The 21,669-nt window shown below is 41.9% G+C and overlaps 1 protein-coding gene across 6 annotated transcripts in view; it reads left to right on the top strand.

The window, feature by feature from the left end:
* Positions 1-13,212, top strand: part of LOC140478686 (transcription factor Dp-2-like) — a 201,957-nt gene extending 188,745 nt beyond the window's left edge. For all 6 annotated transcript variants that reach the window (XM_072571960.1, XM_072571959.1, XM_072571961.1 and 3 more), the window contains 2 exons: positions 7,547-7,646; positions 11,059-13,212. In XM_072571960.1, coding sequence (XP_072428061.1) covers positions 7,547-7,646; positions 11,059-11,254 — 296 coding nt within the window. In that variant the 3' untranslated portion in view covers positions 11,255-13,212. The remainder of the gene's footprint in view (positions 1-7,546; positions 7,647-11,058) is intronic.
* The last annotated feature ends 8,457 nt before the right edge of the window (positions 13,213-21,669 follow it).

Here is a 21,669-nt window from a genome sequence, read left to right as displayed (position 1 = left end):
TGAATTTATTATCATTTATTTTGTGCCTGCTAAAAGCTACTGAACTCAAATTCTGCTGAGTTTTTATTTGTGGGAAGCAATCTTGAAGGTGTTTTAATAGTTGTGTGTGAAAAACAGGGCAACCACAATTAGAACAAATATTTAGGGCAAGTCTCTGAGCATGTTAGACACAGCACAAAAAATGTAGGAAGCTGTATGCATTTTGTTATATAACAGCTGTAGGTTAATTAGAATTTGGATCAGTTCACAAGGAATCGAGCAAGTTGCGCTGTGACGCAAACAAGGTATTAATTTCTACAAATGTGGGGTGATCAGGAATGTACTTAATATTGCAGAGCTATTTCCAGTGAAAATGATTCCAGGATGTGTGAGAGACCATTCTGAATTCACCCTGTTCACTGTGTGAGCAAGGTCAGCAGTGTGACTACATCTTCATAATAATTCAGTTGGTAACTGCTAGCTATGATCTTCCATTTTATCGAAGAAATCAACAGTACAGTATAAGGCCAATCAGCCCATCATACTTGTACTGGTACGTATCTAATGAATCCCTATCTCTTTTCCCAAAGCTCTGCTGCAGGTTTTTCCTTTTAAATATGTCGATGGTTCCCTCCCAAATGTTACTAGTAAATCTTCTTACACCACTGTTACACTCGATGATTGCGACAACTGATTTTGGAGGGACAAAAAACTTCTGAGTTCCCTCTGGTACTTTTGCCGATTTCCTTAATTACCTCTATTAAATCTCGTAACCTTCGATGCTGTAAGAAGAACAATCACAGCTTCAGTATTTTCTTCCTTTTAACAGTAGTTATTCAATCCTGGTATTGTTCTGATAAGTTTCCTTTGCAGGATGTAACTCGTGGAGCAGATAGATATTTAACTTACAAAAAAATGTTTGATAAGGTCCCACAGAAGAGGCTGGTGCCCAAAATTAAAGCAGAAAGGATTGGGCATAGCATGCTGGCGTGGCTTGAGAATTTGTTGCCAGTCAGGAAGGGGAGAGTGAATAAATGTGTCTGTTTCCAGATAGTGGGCAATAACTAATGGGGTCACAGCAAGATTTAGTGTTTGGTCTCCAGCTTTTCATGATTGACATCAATGACCTGCATGAGGGTACCAAATGCAATGTTTCAAGTTTGCTGACAGCACAATACAAGACTCTTCGATCCAACTTGTCCATGCCGACCAGATATCCTAACCTAATTTAGTTCCACTAGCCAGCCCATATCCCTCCAAACCATTCCTATTCATATACCCGTTCAGATGCCTTTTAAATGTTGCAATTATACCAGCCTCCACCACTTCCTCTGGCAGCTCATTCCATATACATACCACCCTCTGTGTGAAAAAGAGGTTCCTCTTAAATTTTCCCCCCTCTCACCCTTAACCTATGCCCTCTAGTTCTGGACTCCCTCACCCCAGGGAAAAGACCTTGTCTATTTACCCTATCCATGCCCTTCATGATTTTATAAGCCTCTATAAGGTCTACCCTCCACCTCCGATGCTCCAGGGAAAACAGTCCCAGCTTATTCAGCCTCTCCCAAAGCTCAAATCTTCCAACCCTGGCAACATCCTTGTCAATCTTTTCTGAACCCTTTCAAGTTTCACAACAGAAGAGACCAGAATTGCACACAATATTCCAAAAGTGGCATAACCAATGTCCTGTACAGCTGCAACATGACCTCACAACTGCTGTACTCAATACTCTGACCAATAAAGGGAAGCATACCAAACACCTTCTTCACTATCCTATCTACCTGCGACTCCACTTTCAAGGAACTATGAACCTGCACTCCAAGGTCTCTTTGTTCAGCAACACTCCCTAGGACCTTACCATTAAGTGTATAAGTCCTGCTCTGATTTGTGTTTCCAAAATGCAACACCTTGCATTTATATAAATTAATCTCCATCTGCCACTCCTTAGCCCATTGGCCCATCTGATCTGATCAAGATCTTGTTGTAATCTGAGGTAACCTTCTTCACTGTCCACTACACCTCCAATTTATTATTATATCTCCAGTGTTTAGTATGAAAAACAAGAAGGCTGAGAATTATTTAAATTGTGATGTATTGAGAAGTATGAGTACACAAAGGCATCTGAGTGTCTATGAATGTAAACAGGCAGATGCAGCAACCAGTTAGGAAGCCAAGGAGTATATTGGCCTTGGGTCTGGCAACATCCATGGAGAGACAGCAAGCTAACGTTTTGAGTCTCGTGCCTCGTTACTTAAGCTCTGATGAAGACTCATCTGGACTTGAAACGTTAGCTTGCTCTCTCTCCATGGATGCTGTCTGACCCGCTGTGATCTCCAGCATTTGTTGTTTTCAGTTCAGATTCCAGCATCTACAGTAATTCATTCCTACAATATATCGGCCTTTATGGCAAGACAATGAGTTCAGAATTAGGGATGTTTTACTGCAATTTTACAGTGCCTTGAAGAGAACTCATCTGGAGTATTGCACGCAGGTTTGGTCTCTTCCTGTAAAAAGATATACATGGCATTGACAGAGTGCAGCGGGGGGAGGGGGGGGTTCATTCGGCTGATACCAGGAATGGCAGGGGTGTTGTATGAGGGGAGGTAGGTTCAACAGGGCCTGTATTCATGAGACAGAAAACTGAAAGAGCTATGGATGCTGGAAATCATAAACTAGGCTTCTGAAGAAAGGTCACTGGACCCCAAACATTCATTCTGCATTCTATCCACAGGTGCTACCAGAACTGTTGAGTTTTTCTAGCAGTTTCTGTTCTTGAAAGCTCATGAGAGTTTAGAAGGATGAGAGGGGATCTGAATGAAATTTAAAAATTCTGACAGGGCTAGACCAACCTGAGGGAGGGGCTGAATTCTCTGGTTGGAGAGTGTTAAACCAGCGGGTACAGTCTCAGGATGTGGGCTAGGCAATTTAAGACTTGAGATGAGGAAACATTTCTTCATTGAGAGTAGTCAACCTGTTGTATGTTCTACCACAGAAAGCTGTAGAGGCTGGATCACTGAGTATATACAAGAAAGAGATGGATAAATCTTTAGGTAATGAAGGCGGCGAGATCTCTGGGGAGGTATTGGGAATATGGTATTGAGATGGACACGATCATATGATGGAGCAGCTCAAAGAGCCAAATGGACAACTCCTGCTCCTATTTCTTTGTTTTTAAACAATGTTATATTTTTAAAAGGCAGCCCTACTTTATCCCAGAGCAGCCATATCTAATGTTGGTATGCTTCATTAAAACAATGCAGTTAAATAGTTTTTTTAAATTTCAGTTGTTAAAAAATCAAACTTGTTATCACAAATCTCGTTTATTAATAGAGTAGATTACTATGCTTTTGATTTAAATACCAATTTTCAGCTGAAGCTGTTTGCATATCTGATGTGAAAATAGTCTTGTCCCAATGATGCTGTAAATCTCAAAGTTGGAAGTCACATGACACAAAGTTTTAGTCCAACAGATTTATTTGAAATCACAAGCTTTTGGAGCGCTACCCCTTCGTCAGGTCACCTGAAAGGTTGTAATTTCAAATAAACCTATTGGACTGCAACTTGGTGTTATGTGACTTCTGACCTTGTCCATTCCAGTCCTCGGAGAAAGTGAGGACTGCAGATGCTGAAGATCGGAGTCAAAGAGTGTGGTGCTGGAAAAGCACGGCAGGTCAAGCAGCATCCGAGGAGCAGTCGACGTTTCAGGCATAAGCCCTTCATCCTGATGAACAGCCTACACTCAAAGTCTACTGTCCTGCCCCTCGGATGCTGCCTGGTCTGCTGTGCTTTTCCAGCACTGCACTTTTTCACTGCAGTCCAACACCAGCATCTCCACGTCATCTCAGAGTTTTAGTACGCGCTGAATTGTTGGAAAGGCTTCATCTTGCATGTTAAATGATTGCACTTTTAAAATATGTCGTGGTGTTTTAGTGAGTCCATGATTCCTCAGTCTGAAGGCACTTGCTGAAAGTTGTTGGATTGTGACTGGATTATTCTCCACAGGAAGCAAGTGGAAATCAGAGGGTGAATCAGTCCTTGCTGACATTTCAATGCGTTTTTATCTCGTAAGAGTATTGTCATTAGGATTTCAGTAGACTGTACTAATCAGCTTGCGAAACTGTAAACTGTGAAGACAGGGGGTTGGATTATTTTTAGTAGTTTTACCCTATCATACTTGGTTGTATCTGGCAGAACTATCTTGAGCTCAAACATACAGACAAAGGACTGTGGTGACAAGTCTATCACTTATTCTGATAGTGGGTGGAAGAAATGTGAGGCGCTTATTAAGAGATTCACACAGCAAAGGCATTATAACAGCATTAATATTTATTGATTTGTGCAATTTTCTCTTTAACTACACATATCTATATGCTAATTAATTGGCAGGTTGTATTGGCAGACCCTGGAAGGAGATAACTAGTTCGGTGTCTCAGAAATTATACTGTCCACATTTGCAAAGGTGCCCTGAACAAGTGCGGAAATCGCTTTATCCCTTACTTTATACATTGTACCACGGAGGTATACACTCAGTTACAGAGGATGTATCTCAAAACCACCAAGAAATACTCATCCATCCGTAGAAGGAAGGGAAGTAGCGTTGTGTGATGATTCATGTATTTAGGAAGTGCAGTTTCTGCAGATCGAAGATGCAGGAAAAAAAGCAAGAAGAAGGATAGCGATGGGAAAGGCCATTTCCCACAGATTGGAGGATGGCAAATGTAACCCCAGTATTTAAGAAGGGAATGAGAAAAAACAGAGTTATAGACCAATGAGCCTAATATCAGTCGTTTGGAAAGTGCTAGGTTTAGTATATTTTTAAAAAAACATGATAGCAGAGCATTTGGAAAGCTTTTAGGGATTGACAAAGCCCACATGGGTTAATGCAAAGGGTTTACAATAAACCTGCTGGAGGATTTTTTGAGAATGTAACTAGTAGAATAGATAAGGGAGAACCAGTGGATGTGGTGTATAGAGATTTTCAGAAGGCTTTTGATAAGGTCCTTTATCAGTGGTTAGTGGGCATAGTTAGAGCACACAGGATTGGAAATAATATATTGGCATGGATGATAATTTGTTGAGAGACAGGAAACAGAGAGTGGGAATAATTGAGTCTTTTTCCAAGTGACAGGCAATGATTAATGAGGTACCACAAGGATCAGTGTTTGGCCCTCAGCTATTCACAATATATATATATATATATATATAAGGGACCTGGATAAAGCAACCAAATGCACCATTTCCAGATTTGCCGATGACACAAAACATGACAAGATAGTGAGTTGTGCGGAAGATGCAAGGAGGGTTCAGAGTGACTTAGACAAGTCACATGGCAAACACGTGGCAGATCCAATAAAATACAGCTAAATGTGAAGTTATACACTTTGATGTGAAAAACAAAAAGGGAGAGTACTATTTCAAAAAGAGACAGGAAACATAAGGAAGAGAATGTGCATGATCGATGGATTAAAACTTACAGAAGTTATTGTCAAATTAAGGGAATGGCTTAGCATTGGGAGGCCTGTAAAGACTCCAGTGAACCGACATCTGCCTTTGGGCAGGACGCACATGATGTTATCCAGGTTTAAACCAGATGCGCATTCTTAGAAAGCCACAATTATTTGAAAAATAGATTTACTAACGGTTTGGTAACTTAGAAGTTAAAATATATAATTAATGTTGGAGTGCTGTTTATATCAAAGTCCTATTTGGAACTGCCGATGTTGGAACTACTCCTATAAGCGATGCTTCTTTTGGCACTCTCCTCCCTCTGTCTGAAGCATAGTACATCCTGAGGGGGGGTAGACCTACTGGACAGCTGGGTTAGACCCCAGGCTTCTGACAGCTGCACTGTATCCTGTTGATCAGGTAGTCATAGCAAGCAGACATCTAACCAGATTGAAAATTTAGCATATGACATAATGACGTAAGTGTGGTCAAGCGCGCATTTCTCCATCCCGGATGTGCCAAGTAAAGGCTAAGAGCACTTGAAAAGGGAAGGAATATTTAGATTAGATTAGATTACTTAGTGTGGAAACAGGCCCTTCGGCCGAACAAGTCCACACCGCCCCGCCGAAGCGCAACCCACCCATACCCCTACATCTACCCCTTACCTAACACTACGGGCAATTTAGCATGGCCAATTCACCTGACCCGCACATCTTTGGACTGTGGGAGGAAACCGGAGCACCCGGAGGAAACCCACGCAGACACGGGGAGAATGTGCAAACTCCACACAGTCAGTTGCCTGAGGCGGGATTTGAACCTGGGTCCCTGGCACTGAGAGGCAGCAGTGCTAACCACTGTGCCACCGTGCCGCCCTAAAGTAGTGACCAAAAAGTAATTGCTGGTCATTTTTGTGAGTCTGGTATTGATAGATTATAGAATTACATGGTCAGAGCAGTGCAGTTGCCTTTGGTTTTATGTTATACAAAGATTTTGTTTTTAAAAAGGAACTACCTTATGAATCTAAATGATCTCGGGTCGCAGTTACTTTCAGATTAGCATCCATGGCAAACAGTTTCAGCTTTGATCATGCTAAACTGTCAGTATGAAACCAGGGTAGGAGTAACCTAACTTCAAACCAAAGTTTGAGAGGGCAATTTTATGCAACTTTGACTTGCAGATTTCTGCAGTGAGTTCCAGTGTAGTGTCCAACGTGCATTGGAATGCTTGGGGGAGGTGGTGTCTGCTAACCTTTTTGGCCCTTGGTAATTTCTCTTAATCTCACTTAAATGTTTATGGTAGAAGCTCTCTCATTGTGCTCCCTAAGTACTTAACTTGATGACTGTAGGAACAGTGCTGTGCCCACACCTGCAGTTCACTCAGGCGTTGTGAAAGCAGCTCGAGATTACAGTTGCTGGTCTCGGATTGATAGCAGAACTATGTAAATATATGTCAAGATTAGAGTGGTGCTGGAAAAGCACAGCAAGTCAGGCAGCATCTGAGGCGCAGGAAAATCGATGTTTCAGACAAGAGCCCTTCATCAGGACTCCCGAAACGTTGATTTTCCTGCTCCTCAGATGCTGCCTGCCCTGCTGTGCGTTTCTAACACCACTCTAATCTTGACTCTGATCTCCAGCATCTGCAGTCCTCACTTTGGCAGTGTGAATATATCCCTAATGATGCATATTATACCATTATCGGCTTGGAAACTGTGAAAGAGTTGGTTCAACAGTAGCATTCCTTCCCCTCATGCTTATTGCAGAGACTTGAGCACATGATCAAGAGTGATGTTTCAGTGCTGCACAGGAGTGTTGCATTATCTAAGCTGGTATCTCTCAGAAAATACAGAAGCTTTTCTACCTGCTTAGGCGAATGTTAAAACATCTCATGGGAATGATTGAAGGAGAGTAGAGAAGTTTTTTTTTCTGGTGTCCTGGATCAATGCAAGTCTTTTACTTACAGCATTGCATGATGGAATGAAATGGAGTTCTGCCAACCACAATGGACTCGCATCGGTCACTCCCATGTTGATTTTACAATGTGGATTTTGAAGCATTAGTTTATGCAGTGCTCGCTCTATTTTCCCTGATGTAGAATTATAACCTGGCTGTTATTTTTCTGATAGAAATGGCTGACGGATCATCCTGGGTAAACAAGGAAGTACCTACAGATCTAATACAAACTGCCTCAGCTTTATCTACACCTGGCTCCATTTCTCAGTCAAGGTAAACTGCTCATAAATAAAATTGTAAATACATTGGACAATAGGAGATATTGAAATGTAAAATGAGTTGATAACATTTGACAATGGGAAATTTCTGGCTAACCTTTTGAACACCACTGTTCCTTCTCCATTGTAATTTCTGCAAATTCTTAGAAGTTGGTAGTCCTTCATCTCTATTGTAATCCTTTTGGAGTGCACAACATTGAATGCATATTGTTGAAATGCTAGATTTAAGTCTAGTGTTATCGAGAACTTAGATCTAGTATTATCTAGAACTTGGATCTAGTCTTCTATAATGAGAAATTAATTCATAATAGTGTTATAAAAGATAGATAGGAAATAGTGATGAATACTATGATAAAATGTTCAAGGTAAACAAGTTAAGTTTGAAAATGGTGTAGTACATTCTGAAACCAGGATCTCAAATTCAAAAGACAATTATGAGTAGAAAGTTGACTTTTGCATTGAAGTGGTATTGTCTCTATCAGTGTGTTTTGGAGGTGTGGAATCAAGTCCAACCTGCTTTAGAAGTGTTTCATAACATCTGAACAGGTTGTGTTATGGTGGGTTTGAAAAAAATACATTAAGAGATTTGATGGTGGATAAGCAATGGCTGGTATTAAAAGAATTAACACTTGCTTTTCAAAAAAAAGCACAAATTTATACAAGGTAAAAATGCCTAACAGGCAAACCAAGAGAGCTATGGCTAACAAGGGAAGTTAAGTATAGTATTAGATCAAACGTAAAGGCTTATAAAATTTCCAAACAAAAGTTGGAAACCTGAGAATTGGAACAATTTTATAATTCAGCAAAATAGAATAAAAATAATTGATAAAAAGAGAATAGAATATAAATGTAAAATAGCAAGAAATGTACAAGTCTTTTAAAAGCTTGGTATAGCTATGCAAACAGGATATGGTTCGCAAAGACAAATGTGGGTCCACTACAGGCGAAGACAGGAAGGTTTATAAGCACAATTAGAAAAACTACGTAAATACTTTGTGTCTTCCTTCAAAAAGGAAGATACCAGAAATCTCCCTGAAGTAGGGCTTTTGTAGAGTGTGGATTTGAAAGATATTATTAGGAAAAGTAAAGGTATATTGGAGAAATTATCAGGGTTGGAAGTTAACAAATTTCTGGGACCCAGTGATGTTCACTGTTTGTTAAAAGAATTGGCTACAATGATAGACGATACATTGGAGGTGGTCATCTTTCAACATCCTCTTAATTCTGCAACAGTATCTGCAGATTAGAAAGTTATAAATGTAAACCCCCTGTTCAAGAAAGGAGGCAGAGAGAAACCAGGGAACTACAGACCTGTTCGCCTGACATCACTAGAAAGGAAAATACTAGAATCTATTATTAGGGAGGTGATTATTGTTTAGAATGTCTAGAAAACTAATTGTCTGAATGGATAGAGTCAATATGGATTTATGAAGGAAGCAGTCATGTTTGACAAAACTGATAGTTTTTGAGGATATTACTAGCAGTGTTGATGAGAAGGAATCAGTAAAGGTGGTATATTTGGACTTTCAGTAGTCTTTTGAAAAAGTCCTACACAAGCACCTATTTAAAGCAAAATTAAAGCACTTGCGATAATGTAAGGGCATGGATTAAATCAACTAGGTGAAAATGAGGACCGCAGATGCTGGAGATTAGAGTCGAGAGTGTGGTGCTGGAAAAGTACAGCAGGTCAGGCAGTATCCGAGGAGCAGGGAAGGTCATGAGGGCGGTGCTGAGTTGGAAGTTTGGATCTGGGATAAGGTAGGGGGAGGGGAAATGAGGAAAGTGGTGAAATCCACATTGATCCCGTGTGGTTGGACAGTCCCAAGGTGGAAGATGAGGCCTCCAACTTCCATCCAACTCAGCACCGCCCTCATGATCTATCCATCTTCCTTCCCATCTATCCGCTCCACTCTCCTCTCCAACCTATCACCATTACCCCCACCTTCATCTACCTATCACAGCCTCAGCTACCTTACCTCCCCATCCCACCCTCCCTCCTTTATCTCACCACCCTGACAGCTCACAGCCTCATTCCTGATGAAGGACTTATGTCCAAAAGGTCAACTCTCCTGTTCGTTGGATGCTGCCTGACCTGCTGTGCTTTTCCAGCACCACGCTCTCAATTAGCATGGATTGAAGTTTGGTTCACAGGCAGAATGCAGAGAGTAGTAATTAATGGTCATTCTCAAGTTGGCAGGCTCTGAACAGAGGTGTACAGCATAGGTCACTGCCACAGTACCATGCCCTCGCAATCGGTCTCCGTGATTTTCATCTGGAGACCATTTGTAATAATTCCAAATTTGTATATGATTCAAACAACAGTGAGAATATGAACTGTGAGAAGGACACGAAAAAGGCATTTAGACAGACTGAGTGAGTGGGCAAAAGCTGGCAGGTGGGCTTTAATGTGGATAAGTGTGAGGTTATTCACTTTGGTCAAAGGAACTGAGGTGCAAGGTATTTGCTGAATTATGAGAGATTGGAAATCTTGATGTTCAAAGAGACCTAGGTATCCTTGATCAGAAATCATTGAAATCAAACATTTGGAAGGCAGATGGTATCACAAGAGGATTTGAATAAAAGACCAAAGAAATTGAGCTTCACTTGTATAGAGCATTGGTGAGGCTGAACCTGGAGGATTGTCTGCAATTCTGAACCCCTTACCCAAAGGATATACCAACCACAGAGAGACTGTAGGAGAAAGTGAGGACTGCAGATGCTGGAGATCAGAGCTTAAAAATGTGTTGCTGGAAAAGCGCAGCAGGTCAGGCAGCATCAAAGGAACAGGAGAATCGATGTTCACCCGAAACGTCAATTTCCTGCTCCTTTGCTGCCTGACCTGCTGCACTTTTCGAGCAACAGAGAGACTGTAGTGGAGGTTCCCAAGACTGATTCCTGGGAGATTGAGAGATCTGTTCACTAATGTTTACAAGAAGCGGAAGCGATCTGATAGAGTCTTGAAAAATTGTTCCAGGCATCGATGGAGTAGGTGCAAAAAGGATGTTGACCCTGATAGAGTCTAGAGCCAGGGGTCTGAATCATTTAGGATTGCAATGAGGGGAAATTTTACTGGGATGATGTTGAATCTTTGAAATTCTCCATCCCAGAAGGCTGTAGAAGCTCAGTCATTAGGTAAATTAGAGAATGAGATTGATCTATTTCTTGTTACTAGTGATCTCAAGGGAAATGGAAATAGGTTGGGGAAAATTCTGTTGATGTAGACACATAGGTATGTTATAGAATAATGGGGTGGGCACAAGGGCTAAATGGCCAACCCTTGTTCCTGTGTTCCAAATATACAATAGAAATTGCTTTTAGTTTAGCACTTAGGTGCAAAACAGGCACTTTATTAAAATTTACAAAGGCTGTGCTGTGTGAGTGTTCACTTTCTTATTTCAAACCAACAGTATTAACCCTGGATTATCACTTGATGTGGAAGTTGCCTTAGCAACTGGACACCTCCTTGCTCCAGAAAGCCGCCACTCGAGCAGCATTGCATCGCACTATGAATCACGAGGTGAAACACCATGCTCGTTTAATGATGATGATGAAGATGATGACGATGATGAAGATGACTGCTCCTCACTTGTCGAAGGGGAGTAAAGAGTGTGCTGGCATACTTTCTCAAGCTGCTCACATGCTTTTTATTAAAGCTGTACTGTACGATGTTTCACCATCCACTGTTGTCATCCTTGTGACTGACCCCTTGCAGACTGAAAGCCAAGGGAGAGAGAAATGGACAGCAATTCTGTGTGAATGTGCAGAATCCTATGATGCAGCTTTCAGTCTGTTGTGATACATTATCAGATTCAGTTAAAAAATGATCCAAAGCTGATCAGCTGGCACAGTTTTAATAGCTGCTATTTTATTTTTGTTCTGGTTTATTTTATGCTTCTACTCTCTCCCTTTACTCCTGTCCTTTGGAAGCTGGTAAGGGTACACCCCCTGGTTGTTTCAGCGTGTTTTAAGTGTATCTTTTGCTTATACGATTGAGTTGTGGACTTAGGATATGTTGAGATAAAGCAAATTGTTTTGGTAATTTTACAATTTATACATGGTTGGGATAGATACGTGTTTGGAGACTGTTGCAGTTTTGAGTTCCTGACTTGGAAATATCTAGATTGCATATACTTCCAATCTGAAATCCTGGGTTTGTCCAGTTCTGTCGCAAGGGAGATCCAAAGAAATACCAAACCCTGATGTTGATGGAAGCTAATATATGACGTTTATCTCAAAGAAAATGAGTATGATTAAGTTTGTAGTCTTAAATTCACCTGTGTGAATGATTTATTTTACATATTGAGCAACAACTCAAATGTAACATTCCTCAACAATGACTTTCTTTCAGAAACTGAGGATAATGAGTCACAACTGCTGATCGAGTCAGTTATTTCATACAAAGGAATTGATCAGCAGCTTATTAAAGTACATCTGCTCCTCCGATGGCACTGTGAATCTAGCTGTAGTCTGTTTTATCCACACGGATTGAGATGGTGCCCAAGGTTGGTACCCAGACATAGCTAATCTTCAGGTGGCTGTAGTTTGAATCCAGCCAGCCTGAATTAGACAGAGTATTGGCTAGACTTTCTGGTTCCGATTGCTGTGTACTACATCCCATTCGGGTGTACATAATTGGAGATCAAGTGGGGCAGGATCAGCCTAGATGTCATCCATGTGTAGTCTAAAAGTCCACCAATATTCAGGTGTTAAAGACTGCCTGCAAATATTGATCACCTGGAAAAGGGGCCATGGCATGACTTCGGACCCCGAGGCATTTGGCCAGGTAAGGAGACACCCATTTTCAAGAGAGGAGGAGAAAGGAGAAAACTATATTTTTTGAAAAATCCCTTCTGATTTTGAACTTTTGTACATTTGACTTTTTTAAACAATATTTTGTCAAGTGCTATTATCTAGTCTTTCCATCATATTTCCAGGTATCATATTTTATACTATTCTTCATCAGCCCCTTCTTTTATAACGAGATAAAAATGTAAGCTATGTCGAGAGCAACAGTCAGAATATGCAACTGGATTTCAATAACCTAGACCATGCACTCACTCACCAACCTCTCCTTTCAAAGTCAGCCTGTCTCCAGAAGTCAACCCATCTTTCTGAACCCATCTGGGTGAAATAGGTCAGGGGGCGTGAATAGAAGGCAGGTGCTGATGACAAGCAGCAGCCTACCTTACATTCCAACCAGCGTTCTCTTCTATTGACAACACTTCTGCCCAAGACTGATTTCACCCTCATTGTGTTTTTGTAAATAATTTGCCATGTTATTAATTTTTGATTCAAGTTTTATATCCACTTTGTAGAAATATGTTCACTGTACATATATATAAAACATTCTTCAGTTCTGCTGCAAATAGGATGTTAAGGTATACGTTTTGGTATGGTTTAAATTAAGGGCATCATTGTTGAATGTGCTGATGATCATACCTGCATGGCCTTTGGTGATGGTGCAGCTACCTGCTTCCTGTGTTTTCAGGGAAAAATATTTCCACAATGAACTAAAAAAAAATTTGTATTGTAGAACATGGAATAAAATAATTTAAAGACAACCATGTGGGAATTGAATGAACTTCTTTAAATGTGTAAATTTTCTGCATATTAGTTGGATGGTATGTTGAGAAATTTTGTTGAAAATTGCTCGCACATGAAGCTGTTATATGTTCTACTCTGTTTACATCGAAACATAACCTGAGTAACAGCTGGGCTGGTGCTACAGCGTCTGGTGTAGCTACCGATTCTGGGAGGAAGCAGGTATGTTCTCTCCTTGTTGTTTTTCTCCCAGTTAAGCTGTAAAATGAAGGAAAATATAATGCTTTTCATGCCCACCACACATCTCAACACCTTTTACGGCAATAAACTACTTTGTTGAAGAGTCATCACTGATGTAATGTAGGAGATGTGGCATGAACACAGCAAACACGCACTAACAGCAGTGTAAGCATGAGCAAACAATCTGATTTGGTGTTGTCCTTTGGGGGATGCATATCGACCGGGATTCCATGAGCCTGACCTGATCTTTTTAAGTCTGATGTTGCAGGCTCTCTCACAGCCAGATGGCGTCTTGCTTTATCCTGTCATCCTGTGGAGCTGTTGGTGTTGGACTGGGATGGACAAGGGTCAGAAGTCACACAACACTCCGAAAGCTATGTGATTTCAGATAAACTTGTTGGACTATAATCTGGTGTCGCCTGATTTCTGTCTTTATCCTGTCATCAGAAAGGCAGCATTTCTGCAGGAGTCAGTTTCCATTTCTGTGCTCTAAAACTCTGGAGTTCCTTGTGAGAATTTCTGACTGACAAGGGACAGTAGTCTCAAGGCAGCCCTGGCACATTTGGTCATAAAGTATAAAACTTAGAGGCGCAGCATATCTGATGGACTCAGGTTGTCACACCAGAATTACATTGACACACCTCTTCTGTCTTATTTCTCATGCTCTCTTTCCCCCTCCAATGCACAAAGGAAATTATAGCACTTGCTGTTTCACCACCCCTCTCCCGAGATTCTTAAATGAGATGTTTTATTTTGTCTAGTTTGAAATTTGTTTGTTATTTCGATGTGATACGCAAGATTGTTTGACATGCAATAGATCTTAATCTGTAGAATTGGTTATGATTATTATAGTTGTGACAGATGATTCAGTCTATTCAATGATTCCAGATGAGCATTACTTGATAAGTACATATTCAAATGCTCACCAAACCTTCCCTGCTCTCCCCCCCCCCCCCCCCCCCCCCCCCCCCCCACACACCTCACCCCCCCCCCCCCCCCCCCCCCCCCCCCCCCCACACACACACACACACACACACACACCTCAGCATTATGAGAGCATTTGGTTTCTATATTTTGGGACCATCTATTTCATTATCATAGACAGTCCTAATAACTACAGTCAGCTAATTTGGCGGCTGTTTAAATGTGAGCTCTAATTCCTTCCAGTTTCACAATATGTGATGGGCTGATTGCATTAAATTGGTTAAATAGCTAGAGGAAAAGAACAGAACTGACCTCGAGCTGAAATGAGTCACATTTCAAGGTTAGACTGAACCCACATTCAGAATTTGAAGGTCACTGAGAAAATGTTTTTGAAAAGTACAATTGCATAGCATGAATCTTTTACTGAAGCAGAGATCAAGACATGTTGAGACAATATAAAAGGAGATTTGTTCTAATTTGGCTTTGTGTTTTTGTGCTTGAACTGTTTGCGGTCCCTAGTGCAGAAAACCAGAGGGTTGTTCCAATTTCCACTCACCTGTATATTGAGATCAAAGGGTCATGACAATATGAAAGGATGTCATTCAAATCACGGAACTCTCTGTAGAAACCTGGTCAGTTTTATTCTCCAATCTACCCTATATAAAACCTGCTTTCTTCATGTGTCTGTCCAATTTCCTTTTGAGGAGAGTGTGCTCTAATTTTTGGAAGCTAATGGAATGAAGTGCAGAAAGTGTATCATTTAAGACCACACCGAAACAGACGGGTTTAGTGATGTAGAACTATTGATCTTCAAAGTGAGTCAGATAGCAAAGGCCATTAACAAAAGCATCTGATATTTTATAAATGGGGAAAAAGCAACATTGAATTTGTATAAGACTTGGAATGAATTGCAGTTGAAGTTTTGTATGTTCTTCACATTTTCTGTTTTCATTGCTGATTTTTGGAATTCATAATTTTTGCTTTGCTTTATCTGAATATAGTTATCGCCTTTCAGTTCAACCGGCCGCCCTAACAGCAATTCTTTGAATCCCTTCACAAACCATTTCCTAGTTTACCTTAAGGTGCAAGCCCTGACTATGACTCTAGATTAGATTAGAGTATTTACAGTGTCCACACCGACCCTCTGAAGAGTAACCCATCCAGACCCATTTCCCTGACTAATGGGGAACACTATGGGCAATTTAGCATGGTCAGTTCACTTGACCTGCACATCTTTGGACCGTGGGAGGAAACTGGAGCACCTGGAGGAAACCCACGCAGGCGTGGGGAGAATGTGCAAACTCCACACAGTCACCTGAGGTGGGAATTGAACCTGGGTCCCTGGCACTGTGAGGCAGCAGTGCTAACCACTGAGCCACCGTGCCACCCCATCTACCTGTCATTTCTTTTCCAATTCAGTCATGGAACATAGAAGTCAGTGGATAGGCCGATAGTTACTGTCTATGTATAGTCATGTGTAGGCCACACCCAGGTCAGGACAGCAAGATTTGTAGCTCAGGTTGAGGTTTAGGGTGTAGGTTTGCTCACTGAGCTGTAGGTTTGATATCCAGCTGTTTCATTACCTGGCTAGGTAACATCAACAGTGGTGACATCCAAGTGAAGCGAAGCTGTTGTCTCCTGCTTTCGATTTATACCTTTCTCCTGGATGGGGTTCCTGGGGTTTGTGGTGATGTCATTTCCTGTTTGTTTTCTGAGGGGTTGATAGATGGCATCTAGATCTGTGTGTTTACTTATGGCGTTGTGATTGGAGTGCCAGGCCTCTAGGAATTCTCTGGCATGTCTTTGCTTAGCCTGTCCCAGGATAGATGTGTTATCCTAGTCAAAATGGTGTTTTTTTTCATCCCTGTGTAGGGCTACGAGGGAGAGAGGAACATGTCTTTTTGTGGCTAGCAGGTGTTCATGTATCCTGGTGGCTAACTTTCTTCCTGTTTGTCCTACGTAGTGTTTGTGGCAGTCCTTGCATGGAATTTTGTAGGTGACGTTGGTTTTGTCCATGGATTGTACTGGGTCTTTTAAGTTTGTTAGTTTTTGTTTGAGAGTGTTGGTGGGTTTGTGTGCTACTAGGATTCCGAGGGGTCTGAGTAGTCTGGCTGTCATTTCTGAGACTTCTTTGATGTATGGTAAGGTGGTTAGGGTTTCTGGCTGTGTTTGGTCTGCTTGTCGTGGTTTGTTCTTGAGGAATCTGCAGACTGTGTTTTTTGAGTATCCGTTCTACTTGAATACGTTGTATAGGTGGTTCTCCTCTGTTTTTCGTAGTTCGTCTGTGCTGCAGTGTGTGGTGGCTCGTTGGAATAGTGTTCTGGTACAGCTTTGTTTGTGTGTGTTGGGATGGTTGCTGGTGTAGTTGAGTATTTGGTCAGTGTTTGTCGGTTTTCTGTATACGCAGGTTTGTAATTCTCCGTTGTCCTTTCTTTCGACTGTGACGTCCAGGAATGTGAGTTTGTTGTCGGTTTCTTCCTCCTTGGTGAACTTTATGCCTGTGAGGGTGTTGTTGATGATGTTAAAGTGTCTCTTCTATCTTGTTTCATTTTGTGATGACAAAGATGTCATCTACGTAGCAGACCCAGATTTTTGGTTTGATGGTTAGTTCTAGTCTTTGCATTACCGCTTCTGCTATGAATCTTGATAGCGGAGATCCCATGGGTGTGCCGTTGGTTTGTTTGTAGACTATGTTGTTGAAAGTGAAGTGGGTGGTAAGGCACAGGTCCACTAGCTTCATGATGTTTTCGTTGGTAATGTGATTGGTGGTAGTTGGTGTGTGTGTGATGGTCTCTTCTAAAAGTGTGGTGAGTGTTTCCTTTGCCAGGTCGATGTTGATGGAGGTGAACAGTGTTGTTATGTCGAATGAGATCATTGCTTTGTCTTCCTCTATTTTGGTGTTTTTGATGATTTTTAGGAATTCCTGTGTGGAGTGGATGGAGTGCTGTGACTCTTCTAGGTATTTCAGTCTTCCGTGTAGTTCTTCGGCCAGTCTGTAAGTTGGTGTTCCGGATAGTGAGACAATGGGTCTGAGGGGGGCTCCTGGTTTATGGATTTTTGGTAGTCTATAGAATTGTGGGGTGTTGGTCCCGTCTGGTTTCATTTTCTGGAATTCCGTCTTAAGTTTAATTGTCCGGAATTGTATAATTTTCTTCGGAGATATGTAATTTTGTTTCCTCGTTGTGGGGTCGGGTCTAGTGCCACCTGTTGGTAGGTGTTGGTGTCTGCGAGTAGTGCATTGGCTTTGTCTATGTCGTCCCTTCTGTTCAGGATGACTGTGAGCCGACCCTTGTCTGCAGGTAATATAACGATGTTTTTGTCTTTTTTGAGGTTTTCTAGGGCTTTCTTTTCTTGTGTGTTCAGTTTGTTTCCTTCCCTCTTTCGGCTCAGAGTAGGTGTGATAAGTTCTTTATCCACGCCCCAGTGTTATCGGTTTTGTTATCCATAACACAGGCGTGGGATAAAGAACTTACCAGACCAGTCCCTATCAGACACAGAAAAAGCAGTACTAGTAAAAGGATTAAATTTCAATTACCGAGACGCTGACCAGAAGGATTTCCTCGCGGCATTAGAAACCACATTGAAGGACAACAATCTCACGGAAGAAACACAACAAACGATCAGACAGACAGTTGCACCTACTCTGAGCCGAAAGAGGGAAGGAAACAAACTGAACACACAAGAAAAGAAAGCCCTAGAAAACCTCAAAAAAGACAAAAACATCATCATATTACCTGCAGACAAGGGTCAGTTCACAGTCATCCTGAACAGAAGGGACTACATAGACAAAGCCAATGCACTACTCGCAGACACCAACACCTACCAACAGGTGGTGCTAGACATGACCCCACAACTAGGAAACAAAATTACACAATTCTGGACAATTAAACAAGAGGGAATTACAGAAAATGAAACCAGACGGGACCAACACCCCACGATTCTACAGACTACCAAAAATCCATAAACCAGGAGCCCCCCTCAGACCTATAGTCTCACTATCCGGAACACCAACTTACAGACTGGCCAAAGAACTACACGCAAGACTGAAATACCGAGTAGAAGAGTCACAGCACTCCATCCACTCCACCCAGGAATTCCTAAAAATCAAAAACACCAAAATAGAGGAAGACAAAGCAATGATCTCATTCGACATAACAACACTGTTCACCTCCATCAACATCGACCTGGCAAAGGAAACACTTACCACACTTTTAGAAGAGACCATCACACACACACCAACCACCATCAATCACATTACCAACGAAAACATCATGAAGCTTGTGGACCTGTGCCTTACCACCCACTTCACCTTCAACAACATAGTCTACAAACAAACCAATGACACACCCATGGGATCTCTGCTCTCAGGATTCATAGCAGAAGCAGTATTGCAAAGACTAGAACAAACAGCCCTACCAACCATCAAACCAAAAATCTGGGTCCGCTACGTAGATGACACCTTTGTCATCACAAAACGAAAGAAGATAGAAGAGACATTTAACATCATCAACAACACCCTCACAGGCATAAAGTTCACCAAGGAGGAAGAAACCAACAACAAACTCACATTCCTGGACGTCACAGTCGAAAGAAAGGACAACGGAGAATTACAAACCTGCGTTTACAGAAAACTGACAAACACTGACCAAATACTCAACTACACCAGCAACCATCCCAACACACACAAACAAAGCTGTACCAGAACACTATTCCAATGAGCCACCACACACTGCAGCACAGACAAACTTCAAAAAACAGAGGACAACCATCTATACAACGTATTCAAGAAGAACGGATACTCAAATAATACAGTGCGCAGATTCCTCAAGAACAAACCACGACAAGCAGACCAAACACAGCCAGAAACCCTAACCACCTTATCATACATTTAAAGAAGTTTCAGAAATGACAGCCAGACTACTGAGACACCTCTGAATCCTAGTAGCACACAAATCCACCAACACTCTCAAACAAAAACTAACAAACTTAGAAGACCCAGTACAACCCATTGGTTTTGTCAATGTCATCTACAAAATTCCATGCAAGGACTACCACAAACACTACGTCGGACAAACAGGAAGAAAGTTAGCCACCAGGATACATGAACACCTGCTAGCCACAAAAAGACATGTTCCTCTCTCCCTCGAAGCCCTACACAGGGATGAAAACAACCACCATTTCAACTGGGACAACACATCTATCCTGGGACAGGCTAAGCAAAGACATGCCAGAGAGTTCCTAGAGGCCTGGCACTCCAACCACAACGCCATAAACAAACACATAGATCTAGATGCCATCTATCAACCCCTCAGAAAATGCACAGGAAATGGCATCACCACAAACTCCAGGGACCCCATCCAGGACAGACATCTAAATAGAAAGCAGGAGACAACAGCTTCGCTTCACATGGAGGTCGCCATTGATGATGTTACCTAGCCAGGTAATGAAACGTCTGGATATCAAACCTACAGCTCAGTGAGCAAACCTACACCCTAAACCTCAACTCTCAGGACAGCAAGTTTCTTTCTCTATAGGACATTGGTGAACGTGATAGGCTTTTGCAGCAATCAACAGTAGTTACATGTGATCACATTAGGCATGCCAGAACTTTGAGAGTTGGGGGGCAAGCGTGAGTGTAGTGGCCATCACTAAGGAGGTGGTGCTGGGAAGCTGAAAGGCCTGAAGGTGGATAAATCACCCAGACCAGATGGACTACACCCCAGAGTTCTGAAGGAGATAGCAGAGAAGATTGTGGAGGTGCTGGTGGTGGTCTTTCAGGAATCAGTGGAGAGGGTAATGAGCAGGTTAGACAAAGGAGAGTTAGTGGACATGACCTATTTGGATATCCAGAAGGCCTTTGACAAAGTACCTGCAAGGAGGCTGCTAAAGATAAAAGCCCATGGTGTTAGAGACAAGGTACTGGCATAGATAGAGAATTGTCTGGCAGAGGCAGAGAGTGGGGATAAAGGGTCTTTCGGGATGGTAGCCAGTGAACAGTGGAGTTCTGCAAGGGGTCAGTATTGAGACCACAACATTACACATCACTGAGATTATTGTTGCTAAGTTTGCAAATGTCAAAGATAAGATGGAGGGATGGGTAATGTTGAGGAAGCAGTGAGGCTACAGACAGACTTGGGATAGGCTAGGAGAGTGGGCAAAGAAATGGCAAATGGAATACAATGTGGCAAAGTATGAGATTATAACTTCTGTGGGAAGACTAGAGATGTAGACGCTTCCACAGGGAGTGGGCCCCTGGCGGGGGCATGGCACGGGCTGAGAAGCCCAGAGTGGGACACACTCTCTGGGGCACGGTGTGGGCCGGTGTAGCCAGGAGCAGGACACTCTCTGGTTAGACTGTTCTCCATAGCTGAGAGGAAATTTGATAGAAGTTTTTAAAATAGTGAGCAGGCTGGATAGAGTTGACAGGGAGATGCTGTTCCTGCTCTTAAAGAGAAAAAAAGGGCATAGATTTAATGCCATCTGCAAAAGAAGTTAGGACAATGCCAGAATAGGTGCTTTCACTCTAAGTCGTTTGGGTAAAAACTGCACTATCTGCAATTTCATAGGTTCAATAGAGATATTCAAGAGGGCATTGAATGATTATTTGTTTAAAAATATGACGAGGTGATGGCCTCGTGGTATTATTGATGGACTGTTAATCCAGAGACCCAGCTAATGTTCTGGGGACCTGGGTTTAAATCCTGCCACGGCAACTGGTGAAAATCCAGTAAAAGTATGGAACTAAGACTGGAATGATGACCATGAATCCACGGTCAATTGTCGGAAAAACTATCAGGTTCATTGGGAGGGAAGCTGCCATCCTTATCTGGGTTGACTCTTAACTACTGTCCGGGCAATAATGGCATCAACATGATGCTACCATGAAATGCCATCTAGCTCATCGTCCCTTCAAAGTGGTCTCACATCTATAATAATGGCACTCTCATCCCTCGAATGAATGAAAAGAACTTTTTTTAAAAAGTATGCAACAGTGGGCTGTAACGACTGCAATTCTGCCATTTGTATTGCTGTTCTTGATCATTTAACTTCATTGCCGTTTGAATTATTTTACTCTTTCCTCGTAGATTCTTCGTATCCTTTCTTACTGTGGACTCCTCTGCTGTCTGTATACCTCTTTCCCAACCTTTGATGTTCCCTTCATCCTTGGAGTCCCACTAATATTTACTTTGCTCTTTGCTGTTAGTGGAATATAATCTCCCCTCACTCGGAGTGCCTTTGAAAAATATTTTCCACTTTTGTTTGCCGATGTTTCTGATTTTATTTTCCCAGGTTCCATTCTCCCGACTGTATTA

The sequence above is a fragment of the Chiloscyllium punctatum genome, chromosome 6 (assembly GCF_047496795.1).
Source record: "Chiloscyllium punctatum isolate Juve2018m chromosome 6, sChiPun1.3, whole genome shotgun sequence".
Classification (NCBI taxonomy): Eukaryota; Metazoa; Chordata; class Chondrichthyes; order Orectolobiformes; family Hemiscylliidae; genus Chiloscyllium; species Chiloscyllium punctatum.
This window is presented reverse-complemented; position numbering and strand designations above follow the sequence as displayed.